Consider the following 26,534-nt stretch of genomic DNA (forward strand, 5'->3'; position numbering starts at 1 on the left):
AATCTATCATTTCTGAGGGAACTTAATAGTTTATGCAAAACTGACTATGCGGCCGTTAAGTCAACATCAGAGCATATTAATGCCTCCTTTTGTCCTACAGTCACCACAAGCCCCTATCCTAGTACTTCATCCCCACCCCATGGAAACCTCCTGTCTACTTCCCTTTGCCCACCTGCAATAGGTAACACAAACCCCATAATGTTTTTTCAGGACCTTTCAGGTGAAAGGAAACGATCAGCCATTCAACAAACAGGCACGCAAGCTAAGGAGAATAAATTGCTTGCACCTCCCACTTCACCATCTCTTTTGGCTCAGATTCAAATTATCTTTAATGCCACAATACACCCATTAATAGAAAGGATGAACGATCTTGGGGTCAGGATCGCGGCAATAGAGGAAGTGATTAAGACAAACTCAAGTCTCCCAAAAAATACCGCGGACCATAACCAATATCAGCCTTTATGCGACACGGTAAAGTTTTTAACAACTCCACAAAGTAGTGTTCTTCAAATCCAACAGGCAACACCAGGTTTGCTAACCCAACCTAGCGAGAAAGTTCCCACCGAAACAAAAACAGCACACTGCTGTTCCCTTAAACAGGGGTTGAACAAATTAATCACACCACTTAAAAGGTCACCTCCCAAGATAAGGAACATGCAAAGCAAAACAAATCACATCCACTTACCACCGGAGGCTGCCCCATTTGTGGGTGTCCTCTCTGGGGTGCCTGAACCCACAAAGGGAAAAACTGAAACTGAACAGGAGCTGAGAAACAAGGCACATTTTTGGCTAACAAAGAATAGACCCCTACCCCCGACATCGACGGTAGAATACAATGTGTTAGAAGGGTGGGATGGTTACGTCCGCTTCGAAAAGAGAGATCCGGTGATCTAGTGCTGATAAAGTTTGTTAATAGTAACGTTGTCCCTTACCTCCAGTCTTGGAAACCACAGATAGGAGATGGACCTATACACACCTGGGGACTGTCTGATTTTTATCCCAGAGAATCACTTTACCCCGATACAAAATCATCGAAGAGACTAATTTTTGGTTGGGCAAAAACGGCTCCGGGGTGAGGGTTTTTTTATACCCAGACTCTGACTTGATATACCACAGATTGTTTTGGTACCTGACCTTTTTTAAAGATCCCATGTTATAATGTTATTTATTGATATTTACTGTGATATGATTTGAAATGTAACTGTGTATATATTTCTGCTATGTGCTTTTATGATTTTATACTTAAATCGAATAAAGCTAAAGTTACTTACTTACTTACTAGACACCCAGGGGAATTCAGGATGGGTTGACTCGACTGCCTACCACCAGGTTCTGTTACCCAGAATCCCTTGCAAAGCTAAGAAATTGACAAAAAAACGCATTTTCCTCACTTTTCTGTGGTGGAAAGTTCTGGAATCTGCGTGGATCAACAAATTTCCACCCACCCAGCGTTCCCCCGGGTCTCCCGAAAAAAATGGTACCTCACTTGCCTGGGTCTGCCTAGTGCCTGCGACAGGAAACAACGCAAAATGCAACATGGTCGCACCTCAATTTCGCGGTGAAATCGGGCCTTTTTGGGCAAAGAGACTACATTTTGTTTTTTAACCCTAGCTCTGCTGGCACCTAGGGAAACCTAGCAAACCTATATATTTTTGAAAACTAGACACCCAGGGTAATTCAGGATGGGGTGACTCGACTGCCTACCACCAGGTTCTGTTACCCAGAATCCCTTGCAAAGCTAAGAAATTGACAAGAAAAACACATTTTCCTCACATTTCTGTGGTGGAAAGTTTTGGAATCTGCGTGGATCAACAATTTTCCACCCACCCAGCGTTTCCCTGGGTCTCCCGAAAAAAATGGTACCTCCCTTGCGTTGTTAGGCATAGTTTATGGCTGCGACATGAAACAGCGCAAAACGCAACGTGGTTGCACCTCAATTTCCCAGTGAAATCTTGCGCTTTTTGGACAAAGAGACTACCTTTTGTTTTTGAGCCCTAGCTCTGCCAGCACCTAGGGAAACCTAGCAAACCTAGAGTTCAGGATGGGGTGACTCGACTGCCTACCACCAGGTTTTGTTACCCAGACTCCCTTGCAAAGCTAAGAATTTGACAAAAAAAACACATTTTCCTCACATTTCTATGGTGGAAAGTTCTGGAATCTGCGTGGATCAACAAATTTCCACCCACCCAGCGTTCCCCCAGGTCTCCCAAAAAAATGGTACCTCACTTGCATGGGTAGGCATAGTGGCTGCGACACGAAACAGCGCAAAATGCAACGTGGTCGCACCTCAATTTCCCAGTGAAATCTTGTGCTTTTTGGACAAAGAGACTACCTTTTGTTTTTGAGTCCTAGCTCTGCCAGCACCTAGGGAAACCTAGCAAACCTATACATTTGTGAAAAGTAGACATGCAGGGGAACTCAGGATGGGGTGACTCGGCTGCCTACCACCAGGTTTTGTTACCCAGAATCCCTTGCAAAGCTAAGAATTTGACAAAAAAACACACATTTTCCTCACATTTCTGTGGTGGAAAGTTCTGGAATCTGCGTGGATCAACAAATTTCCACCCACCCAGCGTTCCCCCAGGTCTCCCAAAAAAAATGGTACCTCACTTGCGTGGGTAGGCATAGTGGCTGCGACATGAAACAGCGCAAAACGCAACGTGGTCGCACCTCAATTTCCCAGTGAAATCTTGCCCTTTTTGGAGAAAGAGACTACCTTTTGTTTTTGAGCCCTAGCTCTGCCAGCACCTAGGGAAACCTAGCAAACCTATACATTTTTGACAACTAGACACCCAGGGGAATTCAGGATGGGGTGACTCCACTGGCTACCACCAGGTTTTGTTACCCAGAATCCCTTGCAAATCTAAGAATTTGACAAAAAAAACACATTTTCCTCACATTTCTGTGGTGGAAAGTTCTGGAATCTGCGTGGATCAACAAATTTCCACCCACCCAGCGTTCGCCCAGGTCTCCCGAAAAAAATGGTACCTCACTTGCGTTGTTAGGCATAGTGGCTGTGACATGAAACAGCGCAAAACGCAACGTGGTCGCCCCTCAATTTCACAGTGAAATCTTGCGCTTTTTGGACAAAGAGACTACCTTTTGTTTTTGAGCCCTAGCTCTGCCAGCACCTAGGGAAACCTAGCAAACCTATACATTTTTAAAAACTAGATACCCAGGGGAATTCAGCATGGGGTGAATCGACTGCCTACCACCAGGTTTTGTTACCCAGAATCCCTTGCAAAGCTAAGAATTTGACAAAAAAACACATTTTCCTCACATTTCTGTGGTGGAAAGTTCTGGAATCTGCGTGGATCAACAAATTTCCACCCACCCAGCGTTCCCCCAGGTCTCCCGAAAAAAATGGTACCTCACTTGCGTGGGTAGACATAGTGGCTGTGACATGAAGCAGCGCAAAACGCAACGTGGTCGCCCCTCAATTTCACAGTGAAATCTTGCGCTTTTTGGACAAAGAGACTACCTTTTGTTTTTGAGCCCTAGCTCTGCCAGCACCTAGGGAAACCTAGCAAACCTATACATTTTTTAAAACTAGACACCCAGGGGAATTCAGGATGGGGTGACTCGTCTGCCTACCCCCAGGTTTTGTTACCCAGAATCCCTTGCAAATCTAAGAATTTGACAAAAAAAAAACATTTTCCTCACATTTCTGTGGTGGAAAGTTCTGGAATCTGCGTGGATCAACAAATTTCCATGCACCCAGCGTTCCCCCAGGTCTCCTGAAAAAAATGGTACCTCACTTGCGTGGGTAGGCATAGTGGCTGTGACATGAAACAACGCAAAACGCAACATGGTCGCACCTCAATTTCCCAGTGAAATCTTGCCCTTTTTGGACAAAAAGACTACCTTTTGTTTTTGAGCCCTAGCTCTGTCAGCACCTAGGGAAACCTAGCAAACCTATACATTTTTGAAAACTAGACACCCAGGGGAATTCAGGATGGGGTGACTCGTCTGCCTACCCCCAGGTTTTGTTACCCAGAATCCCTTGCAAATCTAAGAATTTGACAAACAAAACACATTTTCCTCACATTTCTGAGGTGGAAAGTTCTGGAATCTGCGTGGATCAACAAATTTCCACCCACCCAGCGTTCCCCCAGGTCTTCCGAAAAAAATGGTACCTCACTTGCGTGGGTAGGCATAGTCGCTGCGACATGAAACAGCGCAAAACACAACATGGTCGCACCTCAATTTCCCAGTGAAATCTTGCCCTTTTTGGACAAAGAGACTACCTTTTGTTTTTGAGCCCTAGCTCTGCCAGCACCTAGGGAAACCTAGCAAACCTATACATTTTTGAAAACTAGACACCCAGGGGAATTCAGGATGGGGTGACTCGACTGCCTACCACCAGGTTTTGTTACCCAGAATCCTTTGCAAAGCTAAGAATTTGACAGAAAAAAACATTTTCCTCACATTTCTGTGGTGGAAAGTTCTGGAATCTACGTGGATCAACAAATTTCCACCCACCCAGCGTTCCCCCAGGTCTCCCGAAAAAATGGTACCTCACTTGCGTGGGTAGGCATAGTGGCTGCAACAGGAAACGGTTCAAATCATACGGTGGTGAATTTACAATACCCTATTGCCAAACTACCTTGATTTTTTTGGGGGGGCACCTGAGTTTTTGGCCCGGGGCTCAGTGGCCATCTTTCGAAACTACCAAACCCAAACAGTTCTGAAAACTAGACACCCGGGGGAGTCCAGGGAGGTATGGCATGCGTGGGTCCCCCAATGTTTTCCTACCCAGAATTCCTTGCAAACCTTAAAATTAGGTAAAAATATCACTTTTCCAAACTTTTTTGCGTGGGATCTCCGTGCCGGCAAAAATGTCCTACCACCCAGCGTTCCCCTTGTTCTCCTGAGTAAAATGATACCTCACTTTTTTCTGAAAAGTAGACACCCGGGGGCTTCCAAGGAGGTATGGCTTACGTGGATCCTCCAACGTTCCTTTACCCAGAATCCCTTGCAAATCTCGATTATAGCTAAAAAAAATCAAATTTTTCACACATTTTTATGTGGGAAAGCGTGGCATTACTGGGCTCACACAAATTTCCTCCCACCCAGTGTTCCCCAAGGTCTCCCGATAAAAATGGTACCTCACTTGCGTGGGTAGGCATAGTGGCTGCAACAGGAAAAGGTCCAAATCATACGGTGGTGAATTTGAAATACCCCATAGCAAATTGATTTTTTTTGGGGGGGCACCTGAGTTTTTGGCCCTGGGCTTGGCGGGAATCTTTGGAAACTACCAAACCCAAACAGTTCTGAAAACTAGACACTCGGGGGAGTCCAGGGAGGTATGGCATGCGTGGGTCTCCCAATATTTTTCTACCCAGAATTCATTGCAAACCTTAAAATTAGCTAAAAAAACACTTTTACAAACTTTTTTGCGTGGGATCTCCGTGCCGGCAAAAATGTCCTACCACCCAGCGTTTCCCTTGTTCTCCAGAGTAAAATGATACCTCACTTGTGTGGGTGCCCCAAAGCAGAACAGGCTAAAAATGAATTTTAAAAAATGGAGTATTTAGGTTTCACAAATTAAGCACCCCAGCATAGTCACAGGGCTTTGGCCCACCCACATAAGCGAGGTATCATTTTACTCGGGAGATCAAGGGGAACGCTGGGTGGTAGGACATTTGTGCCGGCAGGGAGATCCCACGCAAAAATGTATGGAAAAGTGGGTTTTTAACCTAAATTTACGGTTAGCAGGGAATTCTGGGTAGGAAAACATTGGGGGATCCACGCATGCCATACCTCCCTGGACTCCCCCGGGTGTCTACTTTTCAGAACTGTTTGGGTTTGGTAGTTTCCAAAGATTCCCGCCGAGCCCTGGGCCAAAAAATCATGGGAACCGCCTTGCAAAACCAAAATTGTTATGAAAGAATTAAGAATTTTCAGAATTAAGTTTTCAATTTTTTATCTTGGGATAATATTGCATGGCAATTGTGACAGACATTTTCAAGTTTGCAGGAGATTGTGGATAAAAAAAACCAATAGAATACACCAGAAAGAAATGACCATATACTCCCATGGTTTTTCAAATATATCAAATATATCTAAATTTAGTGAGTTATTTAGTGAGTTATTTATAGCTATAATGTACACCTTAACAGAGTTACTCAAAAGTCAAACATTCAAGCACGGCTATCTATTCCTCAAAGACACACACATACAGGTTGGATTTGGCACGAGGGCGAGTGATGGTTCAGTACATAAAATTTTATTAACAAGATATTTCAGAAAAATGAAATGCTCTGTCAATAAATAAATGCATAAAAACTGAACCAGTGACTCTTAACTCGTGAGCTGTAAAGCCACGACAAGGCACCAACCGTTTTACAGGCCATTCACGCACCTTTCATACCTAACACACACCAGACCTTTGACACCATCCGGAAGGAAAAGCAACACATTACAACATTCACAAAAAGGGACAAGGTACACCCTACTTCTGAAAGAGAAAAAAAACCAAATATTTCCGGACAGCCATCTAAACCGCAAGCACACACACACGAGGATGAGTGATAATTCAGTACATACAATTTTATTCGCAAGTAATTTCACAAAAATGAAATACACTGCGTATAATTGAAAGTATGATAAACTGAACCACTGACTCACAGCTCGTGAGCTGTAAAGCCACGTCAAGGCACCAACCTCTTTACAGGCCATTCATACACCTTTCGTACGTGTGACACATACAAAACATTCACACCGCCAGCCGCGTACCCATCACATTACAACACTCACACCAGCAGACAGCGCCATTCAAGGGCCCATCACTTTCACACGCCCATATATCTGCCACAGCAACTACACAAAATGATGGACTGCGTAGAGTGTCAGTCAACTAGCAGTGTGTGTAGTGACCAACAGAAAGTAACTACTCACACACCGCCAGCCGAGCGCCAGTCCACCCACACCACCATCCAAGCACCAGACCATGCACACCGCCAGCCAAACACCACTCAGCGCACACCAACAGCCAAGTACCACTCCACACACACCGCCAGCCAAGCACCACTCCGTGCACAGATAGCCAAGTACCACTCCATGCACACCATCCAGCCAAGCGCCACTCCACACACACTGCCAGCCAAGCACCACTCCGTGCATAGACAGCCAAGTACCACTCCACGCACACCATCCAGCCAAGTACCACTCCACGCACACCATCCAGCCAAGCACCACTCCACGCACACCGCCAGCCAAGCACCACTCCACGCACACCATCCAGCCAAGCACCACTCCGTGCACAGACAGCCAAGTACCACTCCACGCACACCGCCAGCCAAGCACCACTCCACGCACACCATCCAGCCAAGTGCCACTCCAAACACACCGCCAGCCAAGCACCACTCCGTGCACAGACAGCCAAGTACCACTCCACACACACCACCAGCCAAGCGCCACTCCACACACACCGCCAGCCAAGCGCCACTCCACACACACCGTCAGCCAAGCACCACTCCACGCACACCATCCAGCCAAGTGCCACTCCGGACACAACACCAGCCAAGCAACACTCCGTGCACAGACAGCCAAGTACCACTCCACGCACACCATCCAGCCATGCGCCACTCCACACACACCGCCAGCCAAGCAGCACTCCGTGCACAGACAGCCAAGTACCACTCCACGCACACCATCTAGCCAAGCGCCACTTCACACACACTGCCAGCCAAACACCACTCCACACACACCACCAGCCAAGCATCACTGCACACACACCACCAGCCAAGCACCAGTCCACGCAGCCCGCCAGCCAACCACCAGTGCACACACACCAACAGCCAAGCACCAAACCTTGCACTCCACCAGCCAAGCACCATACACTCACACCGCCAGCCAAGCACCTAACCATGCACTCCGCCTGCCAAACAAAAATCCACACACACCACCCGCAAAACACCAAACCATGCACTCTGCCAGGGAGGCACCAGTCCACAGATACCTCCAGCCAAGCGCCAGTCCACGCACACCGCCATCAAAGCACCAGCCTGCACACACCACAATCACATTTAGAATTCTTCTTTTCAAAATAACACTCAACAAAATGCATCATCCGAAGAAGAAGCAAAAACCGATCACGAGTTATGACTGCTGGAAATATAGCTGTTGTCATCAAGGGACTTGTGGACCAATATGAAGACATTGATGGCTTCCTTGGCAAGCCTATCAAAAAAGTTAATCCCAAAAACTTCTTCATCTCTTCAACATTTGTGGGAGTCCACCGGGTAGCTCTAGAATGGGGCTTAAGGCTGGCAATGTTGTCCCTCAAAAACTGTTCTGCATACAAATTAGTTTGCTCAACAATCTCTTGCAAAAACACATCGTCAAAAACAACTGAAAAAAATGTATTGGCAGAAAATTCTCAGTATTCACTCTACACCCAGGAACACCAGTGAACTCTGGCAATGCCGGCTGCACCATGCCAGGAGGAACCCAGAGGCCATCCCTATCAACGGGGGAGCAGCCACCCCAGCCTGCAGCCCAGAAGCCTCTTGCTGCTGTACACCAATGGGAAGCCTAAGAGCCACAGATACTTCTGGCTGCACAACACCAACAGAAAACATAGCATCCCCAGACGGCTCTTGCTGCACTACACCAACAGGAAGCCTAGCAGCCTGAGATGCTTCTTGCTGCACTACACCAATGGGAAGCCTAACAGCCCCAGATGCCTCTTGCTGCACTACACCAACAGGAAGACTAACAGCACCAGATGCCTCTTGGCGCACCACAGCAATGTGAAGACTTTTGGGCGCAGGCTGCAGCCCACCTGCCTCTTGCCAACGTAAAAAGAAAGGAAACCTTGCAGCCCTAGGCAGCAGCACAGATGCCTCTTGGCCCACTACCGGCACACCAATGTCCTCCGCTACCATAGACACTTCATCAGCACTTGAAGAAGATTTATCATCCGATGATGATTCCATGCGAAGAGAAAACTCACTGCCTGAATCTTCTGCCTCTACCTCTGGGTCCGAATCGGACTCAGTCTCTGAACCATGGTCAGAGGAAGACTCAAAAAGCAAAATAAGAACCTGCTGAGCAGTAATCCTGCGACTAGCCATTATCCTTACAAAGCAAGACTGCACACACAAGTGAACAACAGCCTACACTGTGCAAAGTAAGAAGTAAACAAGGTAAGGCTTTCACACAAAGATCAATACAATCCAAAACAATTTCACTCTTACCAAATATAGCTACACTCACCAGTACCTACTCTGCTGAGACACAGCAAAAAGAAATGATATCCCACTGGAAAGAAAAAAAATTACAGATTAGAAAACAAAGTGCATATCAAACACTAATGCTGAAAAAAAAATAAACAAACAAAAACACAAAGCCACACAAACTGCTATAAGTACAACCTTTTTCAAAAAGACAAACATCAAGGGAAAGTAGTACAAAATACATTCACTTACCAAGCACAAGCAACTACATAAGCTGCAAAAACAGCAGTAACAGACCCGCAACCTACAACAATCCAAACAGAAAAAGCCTGGAACAAGACAAACATAGAGAAGAAAAAAAAATGACTACCACATTTCACAAACAATATAACAATTAGAAAAACAACACACAAATTTGCCCCCAAATTTACATTCGCCCAGATGGGCCATCAAATAGGGCTTAGACCAATTTGGATTAGGTGAGGTTTACCATCAAGACACTGGTTAATTTTTTGAATTTTTTTTACTGCCAGACCCCTTTGGTGCCAGTCGGTCTTTTGCTCCTACCAGTACCCCCAATCACACGGGGGCAGTAAGGACATTCATACACCTTTCGTACGTGTGACACATACAAAACATTCACACCGCCAGCCGCGGACCCATCACATTACAACACTCACACCAGCAGACAGCGCCATTCAAGGGCCCATCACTTTCACACGCCCACATATCTGACACAGCAACTACACAAAGTGATGGACTGCGTAGAGTGTCAGTCAACTAGCAGTGTGTGTAGTGAGCAACAGAAAGTAACTACTCACACACCGCCAGCCGAGCGCCAGTCCACCCACACCACCATCCAAGCACCAGACCATGCACACCGCCAGCCAAACACCACTCAGCGCACACCGACAGCCAAGTACCACTCCACACACACCACCATCCAAGCACCACTCCACGCACACCGCAAGCCAAGCACCACTCCACACACACCGCCTGCCAAGAACCACTCCCTGCACAGACAGCCAAGTACCACTCCACGCACACCATCCAGCCAAGCGCCACTCCACACACACCGCCAGCCAAACACCACTCCACACACACCACCAGCCAAGCACCACTCTGTGCAAAGACAGCCAAGTACCACTCCACGCACACCATCCAGCCAAGCGCCACTCCTCACACACCGCCAGCCAAGCAGCACTCCGTGCACAGACAGCCAAGTACCACTCCACGCATACCATCCAGCCAAGCGCCACTCCACACACACCGCCAGCCAAGCACCACTCTGTGCACAGACAGCCAAGTACCACTCCACGCACACCATCCAGCCAAGCGCCACTCCACACACACCGCCAGCCAAGCACCACTCCGTGCACCGACAGCCAAGTACCACTCCACGCACACCATCCAGCCAAGCGCCACTCCACACACACCGCCAGCCAAGCACCACTCCACGCACACCGCAAGCCAAGCGCCACTCCACACACACCGCTAGCCAAGCACCATTCCGTGCACAGACAGCCAAGTACCACTCCACGCACACCACCAGCCAAGCGCCACTCCACACACACCGCCAGCCAAGCACCAATCCACACACACCGCCAGCCAAGGCAGTAAGGACAAAAAAAGGCCAACTGGCACCAAGGGGGGCGGACAGTAAAAAACAACCAAAAATATAACCACCATTGGAACCAAGCCTTGCCAAAGGGCTCGCTTCGACACACTACAAAATTCATATCCTAGGGCCTAGTGGGCCAAAAAACAGGAGGCAAAACGTCAAAAAAAGGGCCGATTTGCCCCAAGGGGGGGGGGGCAGAAATTCAAAAACATAATTACTTGCCACCAGGAAGAGACCCTTGCTCAAGGGGTCGCTTCCAAAACATATACATTGCCCCAAAACAAATCTCTGGTGCTAGTGGGGAATTTCTGTCCCCACCTGGGGGCAAAACGGCAGAAAAAATGGGCCGATTTGCCCCCGGGGGGCAGAAAATCAAAGAGATTATCACAGCCCACCTGGAAGCGACCCTTGCCCAAGGGGTCGCTTCCTAAAAACTAAATTTAAATTCCCTGGTGCTAGTGGGCATTTTCTGCCCCCCCTGGGGGCAAAATGGCAAAATAAACGGGCCGATTTGCCCCAGGGGGGACAGAAAAACATAAACACAATCATGGCCACCTGGAAGTGACCCTTACCCAAGGGGTCGCTTCCCAAAACAAACACATTGCCCCAACAAAAATCCCTGGTGCTAGTGGGAAATTTCTGCCCCCCCCCCACACCCACCGGGAGCAAAACGCCCGAAAAAACGGGCCGATTTGCCCCCAGGGGGAGTAGAAAATCGAAAAGTATTTGTCTGTCCACCTGGAAGCGACCCTTGCCCAAGGGGTCGCTTCCTAAAAGCTAAATTCAAAATCCCTGGTGCTAGTGGGCATTTTCTGCCCCTCCAGGGGGCAAAACGGCAAAAAAACTGGCCAATTTGCCCCCAGGGGGGACAGAAAATCAAGAACACAATCATGGCCACCTGGAAGCGACCCTTACCCAAGGGGTCGCTTCCCAAAACAAACATATTGCCCCAACAAAAATCCCTGGTGCTAGTGGGGAATTTCTCCCCCCCCCCCCCCCCTTGGGGGCAAAACGGCCGAAAAAATGGGCCGATTTGCCCCCAGGGGGGGCAGAAAAACGAAAAGATAATTATAGGCCGCCTGGAAGCGACCCTTGCCCAAGGGGTCGCTTCCTAAAATCTAAATTCAAAATCCCTGGTGCTAGTGGGGGCATTTCCGCCGCACGATCGCGACGATGTGCGCGATCGTGAGGCAGAAATGCCCTGCAAAGAGACCCTCTCCACTGATGCCTCTTTGCGGCCCCAAACCCCTCCCAAGCACAAGAAACCTACCTTTTCCCTCGGCGTGCAGGAAGCGAATTGATTCCCGAGCGCCTGGGAATCCCTGATGATGTCAGCGCGCGCTGACGTCATCTGGGATTCCCACGGGGAGGGGCGGGGGGGCAGCGGAAACTCTTCAGCTGCCATCCCCGTACTTCGCAAGAAGATCGCAGACCCTCGGGGGGAGCGCCAGCGCTTCACCCGAGGGTGGGGCTCATGACAAGCTGGGCTCGTCATCAGCACACGACCGGTGTGCACCATGACGAGCCCGGCTCGTCATCAGCCCCGAAGGGGTTAAATCCCTGTACTAAGATGTATGTTCTATGAATACAATTATTTCTAGCCTCAGACACCCAAACTGTAAAGAGTAACCCACTTGAGTAAAATCCCTCTTCCAATGTAACTAGTGAAATGAAAACAGCACTATCCTCCTCGAGATTCTGCTGTTTTCTAAAGTCCTATTAACAGTATTGCTTCATCCAATGCACTATATTATATCTCAAAACCAACAGTGCAAGAGGAAAGTATGTAGAAGTATCTATAAAGGTGTAAGTTATTTCAGATGTTTCTATTTTAATATTATGCCATTTGATACAACCGAATCATGGTCCAATGTCTCTTACTTATGTGTCTAGATTCAAGTTAGATCCCAAGAGGATATATATCCCTAAGTACCTACAGTGCAAAAAATCACCACAGCAGAACGTGTGAATTAGGATCCACAGAGGGAGATTTTACATGTTTGGTCATTACACATTCCTTTTCATGTCACAATGGACTGCACAATCCTAATCCTCCAAGCCTCAGTTGGATATACACAATGTTCCATCAGTTAGACATAACTAGTTAGCAGATACAATTATACATATTCAATCCAGTAGAAAGACATGGAGTTCCCTGTCTATATTTAATCCTAGATCCACCGACTTCAGTTTTATCTTGCCTTGAGACATGCTGGATATGCTAATGCCTTTGATAGAGCTGGAGATAAAAAATATGAATTTCGACAATTACAAAAGCATTTTTATTTCAAAGTGAAAGGGTTGGCAGTAAATTGCTGCCTGGCCTTACAAAAACAAATACAAAATAGGACTAGGGAGGTGATGGAGAATAGCGGGCAAAAAGGGTCAGGGTGGTGGGGGTGAGTAAAGGAAAAGAAGTGCAATAAGAAAGTAAAAGAGATGGAGGGAGACACACAAGGGAGAAGACAGCAAGGGGCAAAGGTAGAAGCACACAGGCAAGAGCAGGTCAGTGGGGGTTTGGCTATAAAATTCATTAGTCCAATCGGGGTTGTGCAGCGCCGTAACTTACCAGACACAAACGGATGTAGTGACCCAGCTAACCCGTGTCAATGTTACCAGAAGGAACACAGCAGAACTTATATCTGCAGGGGGAAGCAAGATGGCGGCCGCTACTGCGTCCGAGTGAGGAGCTGTGTGGCGTCCTACCTGTGGTCCGACCGGCTCGCTGTTTGATGTTGCCGTTTTTTCCCGTCCCTCTTTGGATGGAGTTCTCCCGTTTTGTCGCCGCCCTGCTCCCGGGACATTTTGTGCTGCTTGGCCTCGCTCGGCCCCCTGCCGTGCTTTAGGGACGGCGCGCCTCACCCTGTTGAACTTGGTGCAGCTGTGACCGGAGCCGCTGCGCTACGGAGAGCAGAAGAAGGGTTGTGAGAGAGTCCTCGGCTCGTGGTGGAAGGCGAGGCGGAGGCACGCAGTGGGAAGACGCTGGATTGCAGGCGCCTGGCTTAGTGAACCTCCAGGCTGCAAGGGAGTGGTGGTGGATGTGGACTCCGACAGAGGTCAGAGCGGCTGCGGCAATGGAGCAGCTGTGAGAGGTGAGGCTGAAAGCCTGGGAGTGTATACATTGTTGCTAATCGTCCGGCACCAGCGGTAGTCGAGCAGGCTTGCTCCTTATTTCTTCATTAAAGGCACGATATTTTGGGACATTATCAACAACAGTTAGTTGCCTGTGAAATTTACGGATACATCGTGATTAATTGCTTCCAGCACCGCTATATTTTAAAGATTAACTTTCTTCGGGCAGTATAAGGGCATTCAATACAGTTATCTGTTTGTATTTCTATTAGCCCTGCAACATCCTACGTGATAATTATGGAGCCTAAAGGCAGAGGGACAAAAACAAAAGCTGTTACTAACCCAGTTAATGCTGCCAATTTAATGCCTAACAGTGTGGGAAATAATGCTTCAATGCCAGTGGCAGAGCCTGTTTTGCCCAATAGAGCTATTCCTGAGACTCAAGCTCGTCAGCAGGATGAGGTTAGTAAGGAGCTAGTAATACCTGATTTATTTAAAAAGAAGAATACAACTACCTCATCTAAGAGCGCTACTCAGACACCCCGAGGTCCCATTCAAGGAAATGTGCAAGGAGCTGCTGACCCCTCTGGTGCTGTATCTAAAAACCAGGGTGCCAATATTCTATTGACCCCCACAGACTCAAATGTGTTTACAATTGGGGATGGAGGGCTTCCCCCCCATGGAAAAGACATTGATAAAGACCTAGCTGAACTCTGTCAAGCGGTAGGGGAAGTCAGAGTTTCACCGCGGGTCAATGAAGGGGGCACCAGAGAGAAAAATGGAGCAGTGGTAACTATAAATGATGTAGAATCTATTGAATCGGGGGGCCAATTCTACTCCATGTCCGATGTCTCGATAGGATCTGATGTTGAGACTGGCGAGGAGGATATTAATGAAGGCCATTCGTTTTCAAAAGACTGGGCTGACGACTGTAATCAAACCTCCGAGGAAGAATTTCCTGGCCCCGACCATTTGGGGATTGAAGGAACGCCTAACACTGTGCGTAGGGTTGTGGAGGTGCAGAACCCTCTTTTAGGGGATAATTCAGGTGTAATAGACCAGCCGCAGTGGGAGGGGGCTGGAGCGGCATCTGATACTCAGGCTGAACTCCCTGAATTCTTGGAGGGAGATGAAGAAATTACACTAAAATCCATCTATAACTTGCAGACCTCGATGTACAGATTAATCATGGCGCATAGAGAGGAGACTAAGGCAGAAGGGCTCCGCACTCAAGGAGCTGTTCGTAAACTGCAGAATGTTGTTCGTCGCTTAGCCAAATCTAGCAACAAAACTACTTTAAGAGTACAAGAGACTGAGGTTCAGATTTCCGTTGTGGAAGATGAACTCTCCACAAAGAAAAAGTGAATTAATTACTTGCAGAGTAGCAGACAAGATATTGACTGAAATTAACCGACCTGGAGAATCGCGCACGGCGCAATAATTTGCGCATACTGGGGATTGCTAAACAATCAGAGGGAAGAGACACTCGTCGTTTTGTTGTGGACTTGTTTTCTGACGCTTTTCCAGATCTCCAAGGATGGGTTTGGGATAAAGAAATTATAAGAGCTCATCGCTTTCCTTTCAATCAAAAACGCGATCAGGGGGTTGAAAACAAGAACCCAAGAGCCATTCTCATATCTTTACAAAACTACCTGCTTCGTGAGATCTTGTATGATTTGGCTAGACCTTTAAAGACTAGAAAGGGACTGGGGCATGAGTTCCTTGTACGGCCTGATTTTTGCCCGGCAACAGTGCAGCAACGCTGGAGGCTTAAACAGCTAATGGCACCCATTCAGTCTAAGGGAGGGCAAGTATTTTTACTAAACCCTGCAAAACTCAAGGTGGTGCACAAGGGGAAAACCACTTTTTTTGTGTCTGAGGTCAAAGCACAGCAATTCTTAGATGCAATGTAGTAGAGATGGATGTATGATGTTACAACGCATACTTTTACAACGCATACTTTTACATCGCAAGTTTTACAACGCATACCTTTACAACGCATAGTGCTTTTAGGCGCTGGATAGTGAATTGTTTAATTTACTATTCCAACTCCAGTCCCCGTGGATAGTAGGGAAGGTGTTGGATAGTACATTAAACCTATTCCCTATCCTAGAGCGCCCCCCCAGCGCAATGCGTTGTAATAGTTTGCGTTGTAAAAGTTGCGTTGTAAAGGCACTGTGTGTTAAAAGTTGCGTTGTAAAGGTTGTTTACCAGTAGAGATAGGATAAGTGTCATACGCCTCCCTCATGTTTTTCTTTTGTGGGTTACTGTGGTCTCCTCTTTTAGGACTGTCGAGGGCAAGGTATAATATGGGTCTGGTTGGCTCGGGTAGAATCACATAGTCTATACTCACTTTCCATTAATGAGGGCATTTGCCCTTAAGCTTCCGGTGGTGGGGTTCTGGGAGGAGGGTGGGTTTGGTGGGGTGGGTTATGGGGGGGGTCTGGGTGGGAAAGGGGTTACGCTGGGTGCAAGGAAGTCCAGCTGAAGGGTGTTCACTTTTGGGGTTTTGGTTTTTTGTGTGGTGGTTGCTAAAGTTGGAAATTTTCTGTTATTGCAAGTGTAAGCTTAATTGCAGAATTGAATTAATATATGAAAATGGTTAAATTCTCGATGTGTTCCATCAATGTTTGTGGCTTAAACGACAAAAGATAAAGGGTATAACGGCTCAGGTGTTTAAAGCTATGCGGGCAGACTTAATATGTATACAGGAGATCCATGTTTCTTGGACGAACAGAGGATGGCTCAAGGATCTTGGATTGGAAGTTGTGGGGTGCTCTCGTCAAAACTCTACGATAAGGGGGGTGGCCATTTTAAAGAGGCTTGGGTTGGGGGAAGTTAAGAGAGTCAAAGAAGATCCATTGGGACGGTGGGTTATTGCTGAGCTCAAACTTGGGGGCTCGACCATTACTATTTGCTCAGTTTACGCCTCCACTGTTGATGACCCCACAGTGCTGCATCAATTAAGTGTGGAGTTAGCTTTATGGCCCACTCGGTTAATATTATGTGGGGACCTCAACCTGCATTTGGACGAAACATTTGACATTTGTGGAAATATCGCATATGCAGGGAGAAAAAAGAATGTATTCAAGGCAGTTAAGGGGATTGTTCAAGTATATCGATTGATAGATGTGGGGTACGAGAGAAGGGGGGGAACTTATGGCTGCAGTTTCTTTTCTGCCCCTCATCAAAGACACTTTAGGTTAGACTATTTTTTTGTTGCTAGGACTTTATTTAACGAACTTGTTCAAATGGAGTATAGGGTGCTACCAAAAATTATATCGGATCACAACCCCATTAATCTTAGCTTTGACTTCTATGCATCCTATGTCGGCCATATGAATACCTGGATTCCTGAGTTTTTTGCTAATAACAGGGGATCCGCTCCGGCTAAGGTAATCTAGGATACTTTTAAGTGTGGGGTTCGAGGAGAAACCTTGAGCTACTCAATAAGAAAACAGAGAGAGATTCGAAATAAAGAGGAAGCAGAGATGAATAAACTGAGACTGTTAGAGATTCGCCTTATGCAGGCTTGTAATAAGGGCTTAGTTACAGATAACATTACTAAGGAGCTATTGGCTCATAAGGTCAAGATCCATCAAGGGTTTGCCTCGAAATTTGCCCAGCAACTTGCAGCTTTCCGCACGGAGGTCTATGAAGTAGGTGAAAACACAGGAAAACATCTAGCCAAGAGGGCGAGGCAGAAAGCTGTGTTTGCTAGTATTGATAAAATTAATGATAATGCAGGGGTGACGGTTAATAATACAGTTGATATACTTAAAGTGTTCTGTGACTTCTACTCAAAATTATATGCTGAGGATGTGGTAGGAGATTGTACAGATCGGATAACTCAATTTACTGAACTTGCTTTGAATGGTATTTTACCTACACATGATAGGGAGAAGCTGGATGTCCCTATTACTTGGGAGGAGATTGAGCTGTCACTGTTATCTTTAGCTTCTGGAAAAGCTGCAGGTCCTGACGCCATTCTCCTGGAGTTTTTTAAGCATTTTCGTGGTATTTTAAGATTAGAACTGGTGGACTTATTTCTAAGAGCACAACAAGGTACTGCCCCTCAGTCATGGCATGACTCTATAATAACTGTGTTTCTTAAAAAGGGCAAATCTCCTCTGCTACCATCATCTTTTCGTCCTATTTCACTTATAAATGCTGATAGCAAAATGTTTTCAAAAATCCTTGCCTCACGATTATCCAATATTATTTCTCCGTTAGTTTCCAAATATCAACACGGATTTATCCCTGCCCGTGACACCGCGGATCATATTCGACGGGTGATCACGTTTCTCGATTGGTCCCAGGCAACCCGGTCTAATGTTGGTCTCATACTTTTAGATGCTGAAAAAGTCTTTGACCGGGTTGCCTGGGGCTATCTGTGGGACTTGATAGCTAGGAAGGGATTAGGCTCAGGCTTTATAACGGCATTAAAAACTATGTACAATGCTCCAAAAGCGTGTATTCGAATTAATGGCCAACTTTTCCCCTTTGTTTCAATCACCAGGGGCACCCGTCAAGGATGCCCCTGTTCACCTTTACTTTTTGCACTTTATATTGACCCTGTAATTAATCGCTTTATTTTGGAACAAAAGATTAGCCCTATTTAGCTAATACTAATTATCGGGCATTGGCTTAAGCTGACGACATTGTGATAACTACCACCGATGTCCGGACTGCTCTACCGGTAATCAATGAGCTTGCTAAACAATTCGGATCCTTCTCCATTATAAACTCAATCTGGAGAAAACGCAGATCTTATGCTCTGGACCTAATCCACCCTCGAATACTTTTACCATCTCAGAGGTTACATATTTGGGAATTAAGATATCATTGCCCATAGAGAAAATACCGGAACGTAATATTAACCCCGTGATAGCCCAAATTAATACTATGTTACAGCGCTTAGACCACTTACATTTATCATTGTATGGTAGACTTAACATTTTAAAAATGCTGATTCCACCAAAAGTGCTGTATATGTATCGCACTATACCGCTGGAATTCCACCCCTCCTGCTTTAAAAGTCTAGAAAGGACTACCTCCAGGTTTTTGTGGGGCTATAAACGCCATCGGAAAGCCCTCAAAAAAATGATACTGAGTAAGGAGTGTGGGGGATGGGATGTTCCCTATTTCCTATTTTATTATTTAGCAGACACACTTCAATTCATTAGTCCTCTTATAATTGGAGATAGAGTAAATATGCCTGTGTGTCAAACTCCAACTATCTTTGAAATGATTGTGGGCGAGAAAGTGAAGGGTAGTTTCCTTAAGGTTGTTGAGCCCAGCTACCATAAAAACAAACATTTGCAATGCAATAGGTCTCGCATTTGCCAGAGTTTAAGCTATTGGCACTATAATGACAATGCCTTTTATTTATGTGTTTTCAAAACCCACACAAATAAAAAAGCATTGTAATTTACAATACCAATAGCTTAAACGCTAGCAAATGCGAGACCTATTGCATTGTAAATGCTTGTTTACTTTGATCCTAGAAAATTAAACTAGACATTGAAGATATAGGTCTGGGGATGGAGCACTGACAGGATCTGAAAAGGCATACACTATCGCGCAAAACAAAACATGGCCCGTTCCCCATGAGTACGATAAGGAAAATGACCGTTTGCTTTTTCTTTTATTCTTTAATCTCTTTGTTACATCTGCAAAGGCTTGTTAAATGATACGATAACATCTTACGTAATTATTGCCACTTACTTTACATGTTACAAACCCAGTGGTCGAAGTTGTCGGAATCAACAAGACTCCACATTCAGCAAGTAAACCGGGCACTTAAGGTTAGATTTTCCATTATCTTGAATGTGCCAGTAATTAATTTGGAATTCATGTTAGAATGATTTAGGTCACAGAGCTGAGCTCAAAGGCACATCCAAAAGGAGGGGGCGCTATACACATCAGAACGGTCCCGAAACTCAGATTAGCATGTCAATACATTCGGAATAATTTCAATTTTACGGGAATGTTGATACAAGTTATATTGAAATTAGTTTTAAGAACGAAATAACAAATATGAACAATAAACACAAAGCAAATAGCAAACAAATACTGTACTGCCCAGTTCTTTCCAGCCTCGGGCTAAGATGGAGCATGTCATATTTTAAGCAGCATCAGAAGCGAAATGTCAAATACGATTCCACAAACTGTTATATGTTTCCATGAAGCTATTATTGACTGGCAAGTCTTGTAATAAATGTAATGGAGTATGTATTTTTAGCTGGCATTATTTCCTGAAAATGTTCAATGGTGATTTTCCACGATATGCTGGAATTTGTTTCCAATGATCTTGCCAATTCTTTGCATTTGCACTCCTAAGAACAGTGGAAATCAGAGACTAAGTTAAGAGATGCCCTGAGGAGATCCGGCCAAGGGGCGGGAAGCCTGTCAGCGGAATCACTTTTGCAGACAGTGCCTGGAGAATGAGTGCGCAAAAACCAGGCACTGACCTCCGACACGAATGGCCTCGGGTGTGAGTGTGAAAGGAGAGGCCCGACTGCCAGCAATTATTTCTTTCAGGCCTCAGAGGGTCGGGAACACAGCCACAGTCCAGGTAGTAGGGCCCGACTCGCAGCTGCACAACACCCTGCCTGGATACTAATACGCCTCGGGCAGTGCTGAAACCGGCACTGCACGGGGGACACACCTGGACCAGTGCACAGACAGGGGCCACGCACCGAGCCCCACACCGCGTTGTGGTCCGGCAGCTCTTCTGCTTAAAGATGGACACCCACCCCTGCACCAGTTTTGTGGGACAAACCCCCGGGGTGGCTGTGCCCTGCTTGGACCGTCTTACCCTCTGACTGGGAGTTGTGCACCACAGGAGCCGTCCCTGTACCTCTGTGGACCGGGAGGAGTGTTGTGCCTGGTCAGACAGCGGTGTACCTGTCACTGGCTGAACCCGGACAGGGAACTGTGTACCTGAGCCTTGCTGCCCAGACAAGGAGGTGTGTACGCAAGCCTCACCCTCGCCGACCCGACAGAGGGGCAAGTTAAGTAGCTGCTTCTGCTGCCCGCACAAGGAGTGCTCTTCCAGTGATGTCACAGGAGCCGGCAGCACTCTCGCTCTCTGAGCTGCCCAGCCGAGGGCTGCACGGTTTTATTCCTCTCCTGCCTGTGTCTCATCCCGCCCCCGCCATCGCAGCAGCTACCAAGGCTGTGAGTCTCACAATAAGTATGCCTACCTCCGAACAGGCGGCAGAGGAAGCGGGCGAGTGACACATTAAGCACAGCGCCTGGGGGCGAGATGGGGGTGACGGGCTGCGAGCCATGGGCGCATTGTTAAAAGTGTGCGCCTGTGTTATTCATAAAGCTTGGTATGCGTTCTGGGTACAACTGAAAAGTAAAACATAAGGCGTGCCCGCTGATATACTAAACAAGGAGCGAGGGTAGCGAACCAGGCGCCATGGCGGGGCTTGCTGGGCTTGCTTGTGTGCTTCCTAGAGAGACAGGAGATTGGGAACGCGCGCGCGCGGCCGCCTCCGATCGCTTTCCTGAGCGTGCGCGTGCCTGTCTACTGTCACCTGGGAAGCAGACCCGGCAACTATAGTATCACGCCTGCGCGATGCGCATATGGCTTCGCCATATGCATCGCAGGCGCGAGACCTAAAAAACAAGTATAAGACGTTGAAGTCAGCTTTTGGAGTTTGGCAAAAAGTGCGGAAGCACCTGGGCGTATCTAAATTAAATGTATATACCCCCTTAGTTTCGCCCGGTCTCTTGCCAGCTATTTTTTGTGACTTAACGGTTTATAGATGGGAGCAGAAAGGAATACGTTATTTGGGTGATCTATTTATTAATGGTCAAATTGCTTCATTCCAGGAATTAGAGAATACATTTTCTTTGGTAAGAAATGATTTTTTTTAATTTCTTCAGATCCGTAGTTTTTTGCCACTTCAGCCAGAATGACAAGAATTCCTTTATTGGAACTTTTGCAGAAAAAAGCCCCTATAGGCTCTCTTTATTTAAGTTTGATTCAAGAATGTGGGGACGATATGGAACAGTGTCAGTTGAAATGGGCTAATAAATTAGGCATCCCCGGTATTGAGGTTTTGTTTTCCGTTAAGTGTGCTTCAGAATGTTTAATTACAGGGATGATGAAATCTCAGCATTTTATGTGCATACATGACCTCTATTACACTCCAAGTAAGGTTGTTAAGTGGAGTACCACCATTGGAACGAACTGCAGCCGCTGTGGGCTTCATGCAGCTAACGATCTGCACATGTTTTTTCACTGCCCTACACTTAGGATTTTCTTTCAACAAATTGAAAGTTTTCTTGCTGCTGTCCTCAGCTGTGATATCACTGTAACCGCCGAGATGGTGTTACTAGGTTTGGAGTCCTTTATCTCTAGACCAAAGCCAGTAACTTACTTCTTATTTATTTGTATGGCAGTAGCCAGAGCCTGCATTACTAGGGAGTGGATTAATTAAGACCCTCCTTCTTTTTTTACTTGGCGTGAAAAATTATTGTTCATGTATAATATAGAGTCTGCCATCTATAAGTTAAAAGGGATCAAAAGAAGAGCTCTGGGAGAGAAAATTTGGGCACCAATTGCTGACTGGATTTAATAATTTTTTATTTGATTTTGTTTTATCCTGTATTTTGTATGTATTCAAGCTGAATTTTTGTTTGCTCTAATGTATTGCTGTATTTCCTTGCAAGAAAACAATAAAATAAAAAAAATAAAAAAAGAACTTATATCTGCAGGACCTGGAGATACCAAGCTTGCCTTTTCTGATCAGCTGTAGTGCATGATAATTTCTGCCCTAAAAAGCGTTACTCCGGCACGTGATGCGTGGTACCTAGCAGAGCTGCATACATGCCAACAGAGTTGATTCAGGTGAGAGACTCCAAATGTTGTAAGCCAAAAATGACTTCATTTTGGCTGTGTCCCACCTGAAATTGCCTCTGCTTCAATGGAAATCAATTGGGGAAATACAGTCTCCAGATTTGTTTTTTCTTTTTGTTTATCCTCCCACTTTTCTCTTCTAAAATGTTTCCATGTATGGAGCTATAATGTTGTGTAGGACACACACCAAATATTTACCCAATTACTAGGGTGGGGCCAGTGTACAAGATCTATGAAAGAACTCATTCTCATGCCCTGAATGAGACTGCATCATTGACCCCATTTTATGTTATAGTAAAATGCTATCATGTTCTTGATGTTTCCAAATATCTGTGTTCCTACGGGGAACAGACAGTCCTTATTCTGAAACATTTTCTTTGAAATTCAAAGCTATTGCAAAAAAGCATGGGTAAATGCGTTTGTTTTTGCCTGTATGATTATTAATACACTGTTTGTCGTTGTAAGTTGTAGTTTGTTGAGTAGTTTTACAATATAAGTTACAGAAAGTCTGTCAAAGTGTTATGACTTGTTTATGTACAAAAAGGCAACATAATTAAGTCTCCCTGTTTTCTGTTTAAACTGTTTTTTGCATATAAATACAGAAGGAAAAATATTTATTCTTTGTCTGTATTTATACATAGAAACGGGAAAAAAACAGTAAATATGTTTAACTTTGCTGCTGTCTGCGAGGAGAAGAGGAGCCTGTCCGAGTGCAACTGAGGAAAGGGCTTATCAGATTTCAGCTATGCCCATAACCAAGGTCGACATTAAGGGTCCATCAGTCCTCCTTTCTTTTAAATATCCTGGCTGGTAGCTATGAGGGGTGGGGGCGAGGGGGTGGTGCACACCTGAAAGCAATTGAGGGAAAATATATGCACACAGCTTATCACTTCATAGGTACTTAAAAGAGGCAAGCTTTTTTCTTTGTTCAGTCCCTGGATCCTAGAGATATACATGCACTCTACGAATGTTAGATGTGTTGGTCTGTCCAAGTATTTACACAAATACCAATTTAAATACCACAATTTTGATTGATTTATTTTATACTGCTATCACACTACTCATCCCAATGCAGGGTGTCAGAGCGCTTTACATCACATGCTATACACTGCCAATAAATCATGTGTGCAAATCAATGTGTAGGATGTGTTACATAAGACAGTGAGGGTTACAAGGTCTTCATAGCTCACTGTGCTATATTAGAAGGATTGAAATGTATTAACTGCAAGTAACAAAAGGATTTCTTTGTTAAAAACAGTAACCCATTTACCCATCTACCTAAATATATCTAAAACTATAACAACCAAGCGCGCATTGCCTACTTTAATACATGTGAAACAACACTAGCTGCATCCTCCATTTTTGCTTGCGATAAAATAAAATGTGGATAAATACAGATAAAATGGCCCTAAAATAGTTACGGATAAATACAAATGTAAATGTTAAGAAAATAAATACCATAAACCCAGGAGCCCTAAATATAATATATAAATATAGATTCAAGCAAGCCTGGCTGGTGAGGGCTGTTAGCCCGAAACCGGCCCCAGGATGCTTGTTTTCGGTCCAGGGAAGACATGGCTTGGCAGTTCAGGCTGGACTGTTCCCATGAGGTACAGGGGCAGGACTGATTTGCATATAGCAGTGTCTGAACTGGGATGGCGAAGTGAGCCAAAGAACAATGATGGATTTAACCCATATCAGTGACTGGGGATGAGTGTCTGAAAAGTTTCAGCACTCTGTCCATCATCTCCTTGTGTTTCCCAGGATGCTTATTTCGGTCCAGGGAAGACATGGCTTGGCAGTTCGGGCTGGACTGTTTCCATGAGGTACAGGGTCAAGACTGATTTACATATAGCTGTGTCTGAACTGGGGTGGTGAAGTGAACTAAAGAACGATGATGGATTCAACCCAGATCTGTGACTGGGGGTGAGTTTCTGAAACGTTTCAGCACTCTGTCCATCATCTCCTTGTGTTTGCTTTGTTCGCCCTAAGTTGGCAGGGCATGCCCAGACGTGGGTCCCTTACTCACTTTACCACTGGATTCAAGCTAGTCTGGCTGATGAGGGTTGTTTGTCCGAAACTGGTCCCAGGATGCTTGCTTTCGAGCAATTCGGGCAGGACTGTTCCCATGAGGTACAGAGTCAAGACTGATTTGCATATAGCTGTTTCTGAACTGAGGTGAAGTGAGCTAAAGAACGATGATGGATTCAACCCAGATCTGTGACTGGGGGTGAGTGAAAAGTTTCAGTGCTCCGTCCATCATCTCCTTGTGTTTGCTTTAACAGCCGTTGAAACCCACAGACAAAAGCATTTTGACAATAAAGAGTAATTTGCTTAATTTAGGAATACTTGTGTGCTATGATGCTTCAAAATTCAAGATAGTCCATATGCAATATCTCACTGTTGTCATATTATTGCCAATAATTGTTTTGAGCATTTCTCTGTGCAACAACACTCCTCATGGCTCTTTCTCCTCAGAGTACCTTTGTGGGAACCCCTTCCCTCATATGAAAGGATTTTATTAATCTATATGGAATTGAGATAAAAACTCAACCACTTTAAACAAGTAAAACAGGAGTGGAGAGGCGATTAACCTCTGCGGGTGATAAACTGCAGCTATGAATCTGCTACAAGACGAAAAAACAAGAAGAGGTAAAACTCTGAAAATGTAGTTCCATCAAAACGGATGTTAACAGTATTTCAGCTATGAAAAACTGATAAGGGAAGTAGATTAAGGATTGGCAAATGTAGGAAAATAAGTAATAGCCAATATAAATAGAGGAAGAGAAAGTAGGATGTACACGAACCAATGAAAAGCCAGGAAAGAAAGGGGGAAGGATGTAAGCCCCTTTTAAGTTTATATTAAAAACAATGGATTTCACAGACACAGTGCAAGCCTACGCAGGCGAAATCCAACAATCACAGAGCAGGCGAAGTTAACGTGAGCAAATTCCTCAAACATAAACACAAATAAAGTAGGGGGAGTTCATGTTCAGTAAAAGCAGCGCGATCTGAAAGATCTTCCCTGGGTCAGATACATACTCTTGACGTCGACGCTACATTCGAAAAATAAAAATATATAAGTATCTGTTACTCGTTTGACGGCGTGAACCCTCACCTCCTCTCCAACAGGTGGCCAGAAGCAACATCCGGCTCGCGAACGGCTTGTCCGTCGTCTACGTCATTGGCCTGAACCGGAGGTTCTTCTAAGCATGCGCGGGAATTCCAAGCAACGCAGTTGCGGAGCGGTAATTCTGAGGCCGTGCACGGCGAGATGGGGCCGTAGAAGAAAAGCAGGAAGGCGATTCGGGTTGAATGTTCGAGGGGGAATCGAGGGAGCGCGGGATTCGTGTCAAGAGTTTGCAGGCAGGCATAGAGACACCGCACGAGGTGTCGAAGTGATACTCATGCCTGCCTGCTTTTTTAGTTTGACCACGTGTGACATTTTCATGTTTTTGGTGTGTTTATGTGTGACATGTAATGCCATGTGTGTGACAGACACTTCAATGATTCCTCATTGTGCGCAGAACATATAGCTGTTATGTATATGTAACGAGAAGAATGTTAGAAAAAGTCCTCTTTGCACTATTTTCAGTGACATCTGTCAATGCATAAACTTTTTGCATACTCTTTGACAGATAAAAGGCTGGCCATGCTATTGTTGATAGTTATAACCTTGATGTTACAGACAGTTCTTCATTATAGACAGTTCTTCACAACAAAGCTTAGCCTCAAAATACTGAGCTATCTTTCCATGAATTAATATTATGTAATCAAATCCTTC

At 45.6% G+C, this 26,534-nt stretch overlaps 1 protein-coding gene across 18 annotated transcripts in view; it reads right to left on the reverse strand.

Annotated features, from left to right (window-relative positions):
- The window catches only part of LOC144770773 (phospholipase A2 inhibitor NAI-like), a 1,245,443-nt gene extending 1,219,520 nt beyond the window's left edge, over window positions 1-25,923 (reverse strand). For 17 of the 18 annotated variants that reach the window (XR_013599013.1, XR_013599018.1, XR_013599014.1 and 14 more), the window contains exon 1: window positions 25,869-25,923. Coding sequence is in view for 1 of the 18 variants with exons in the window: in XM_078655523.1 (XP_078511649.1) it covers window positions 25,869-25,899 (31 nt within the window). In the remaining 17 variants the exon portion in view is untranslated. The remainder of the gene's footprint in view (window positions 1-25,868) is intronic. The other variant, XM_078655523.1, reaches the window with a different exon arrangement.
- Between the last annotated feature and the right edge of the window lie 611 nt (window positions 25,924-26,534).

The sequence above is a fragment of the Lissotriton helveticus genome, chromosome 7, assembly GCF_964261635.1.
Source record: "Lissotriton helveticus chromosome 7, aLisHel1.1, whole genome shotgun sequence".
Classification (NCBI taxonomy): domain Eukaryota; kingdom Metazoa; phylum Chordata; class Amphibia; order Caudata; family Salamandridae; genus Lissotriton; species Lissotriton helveticus.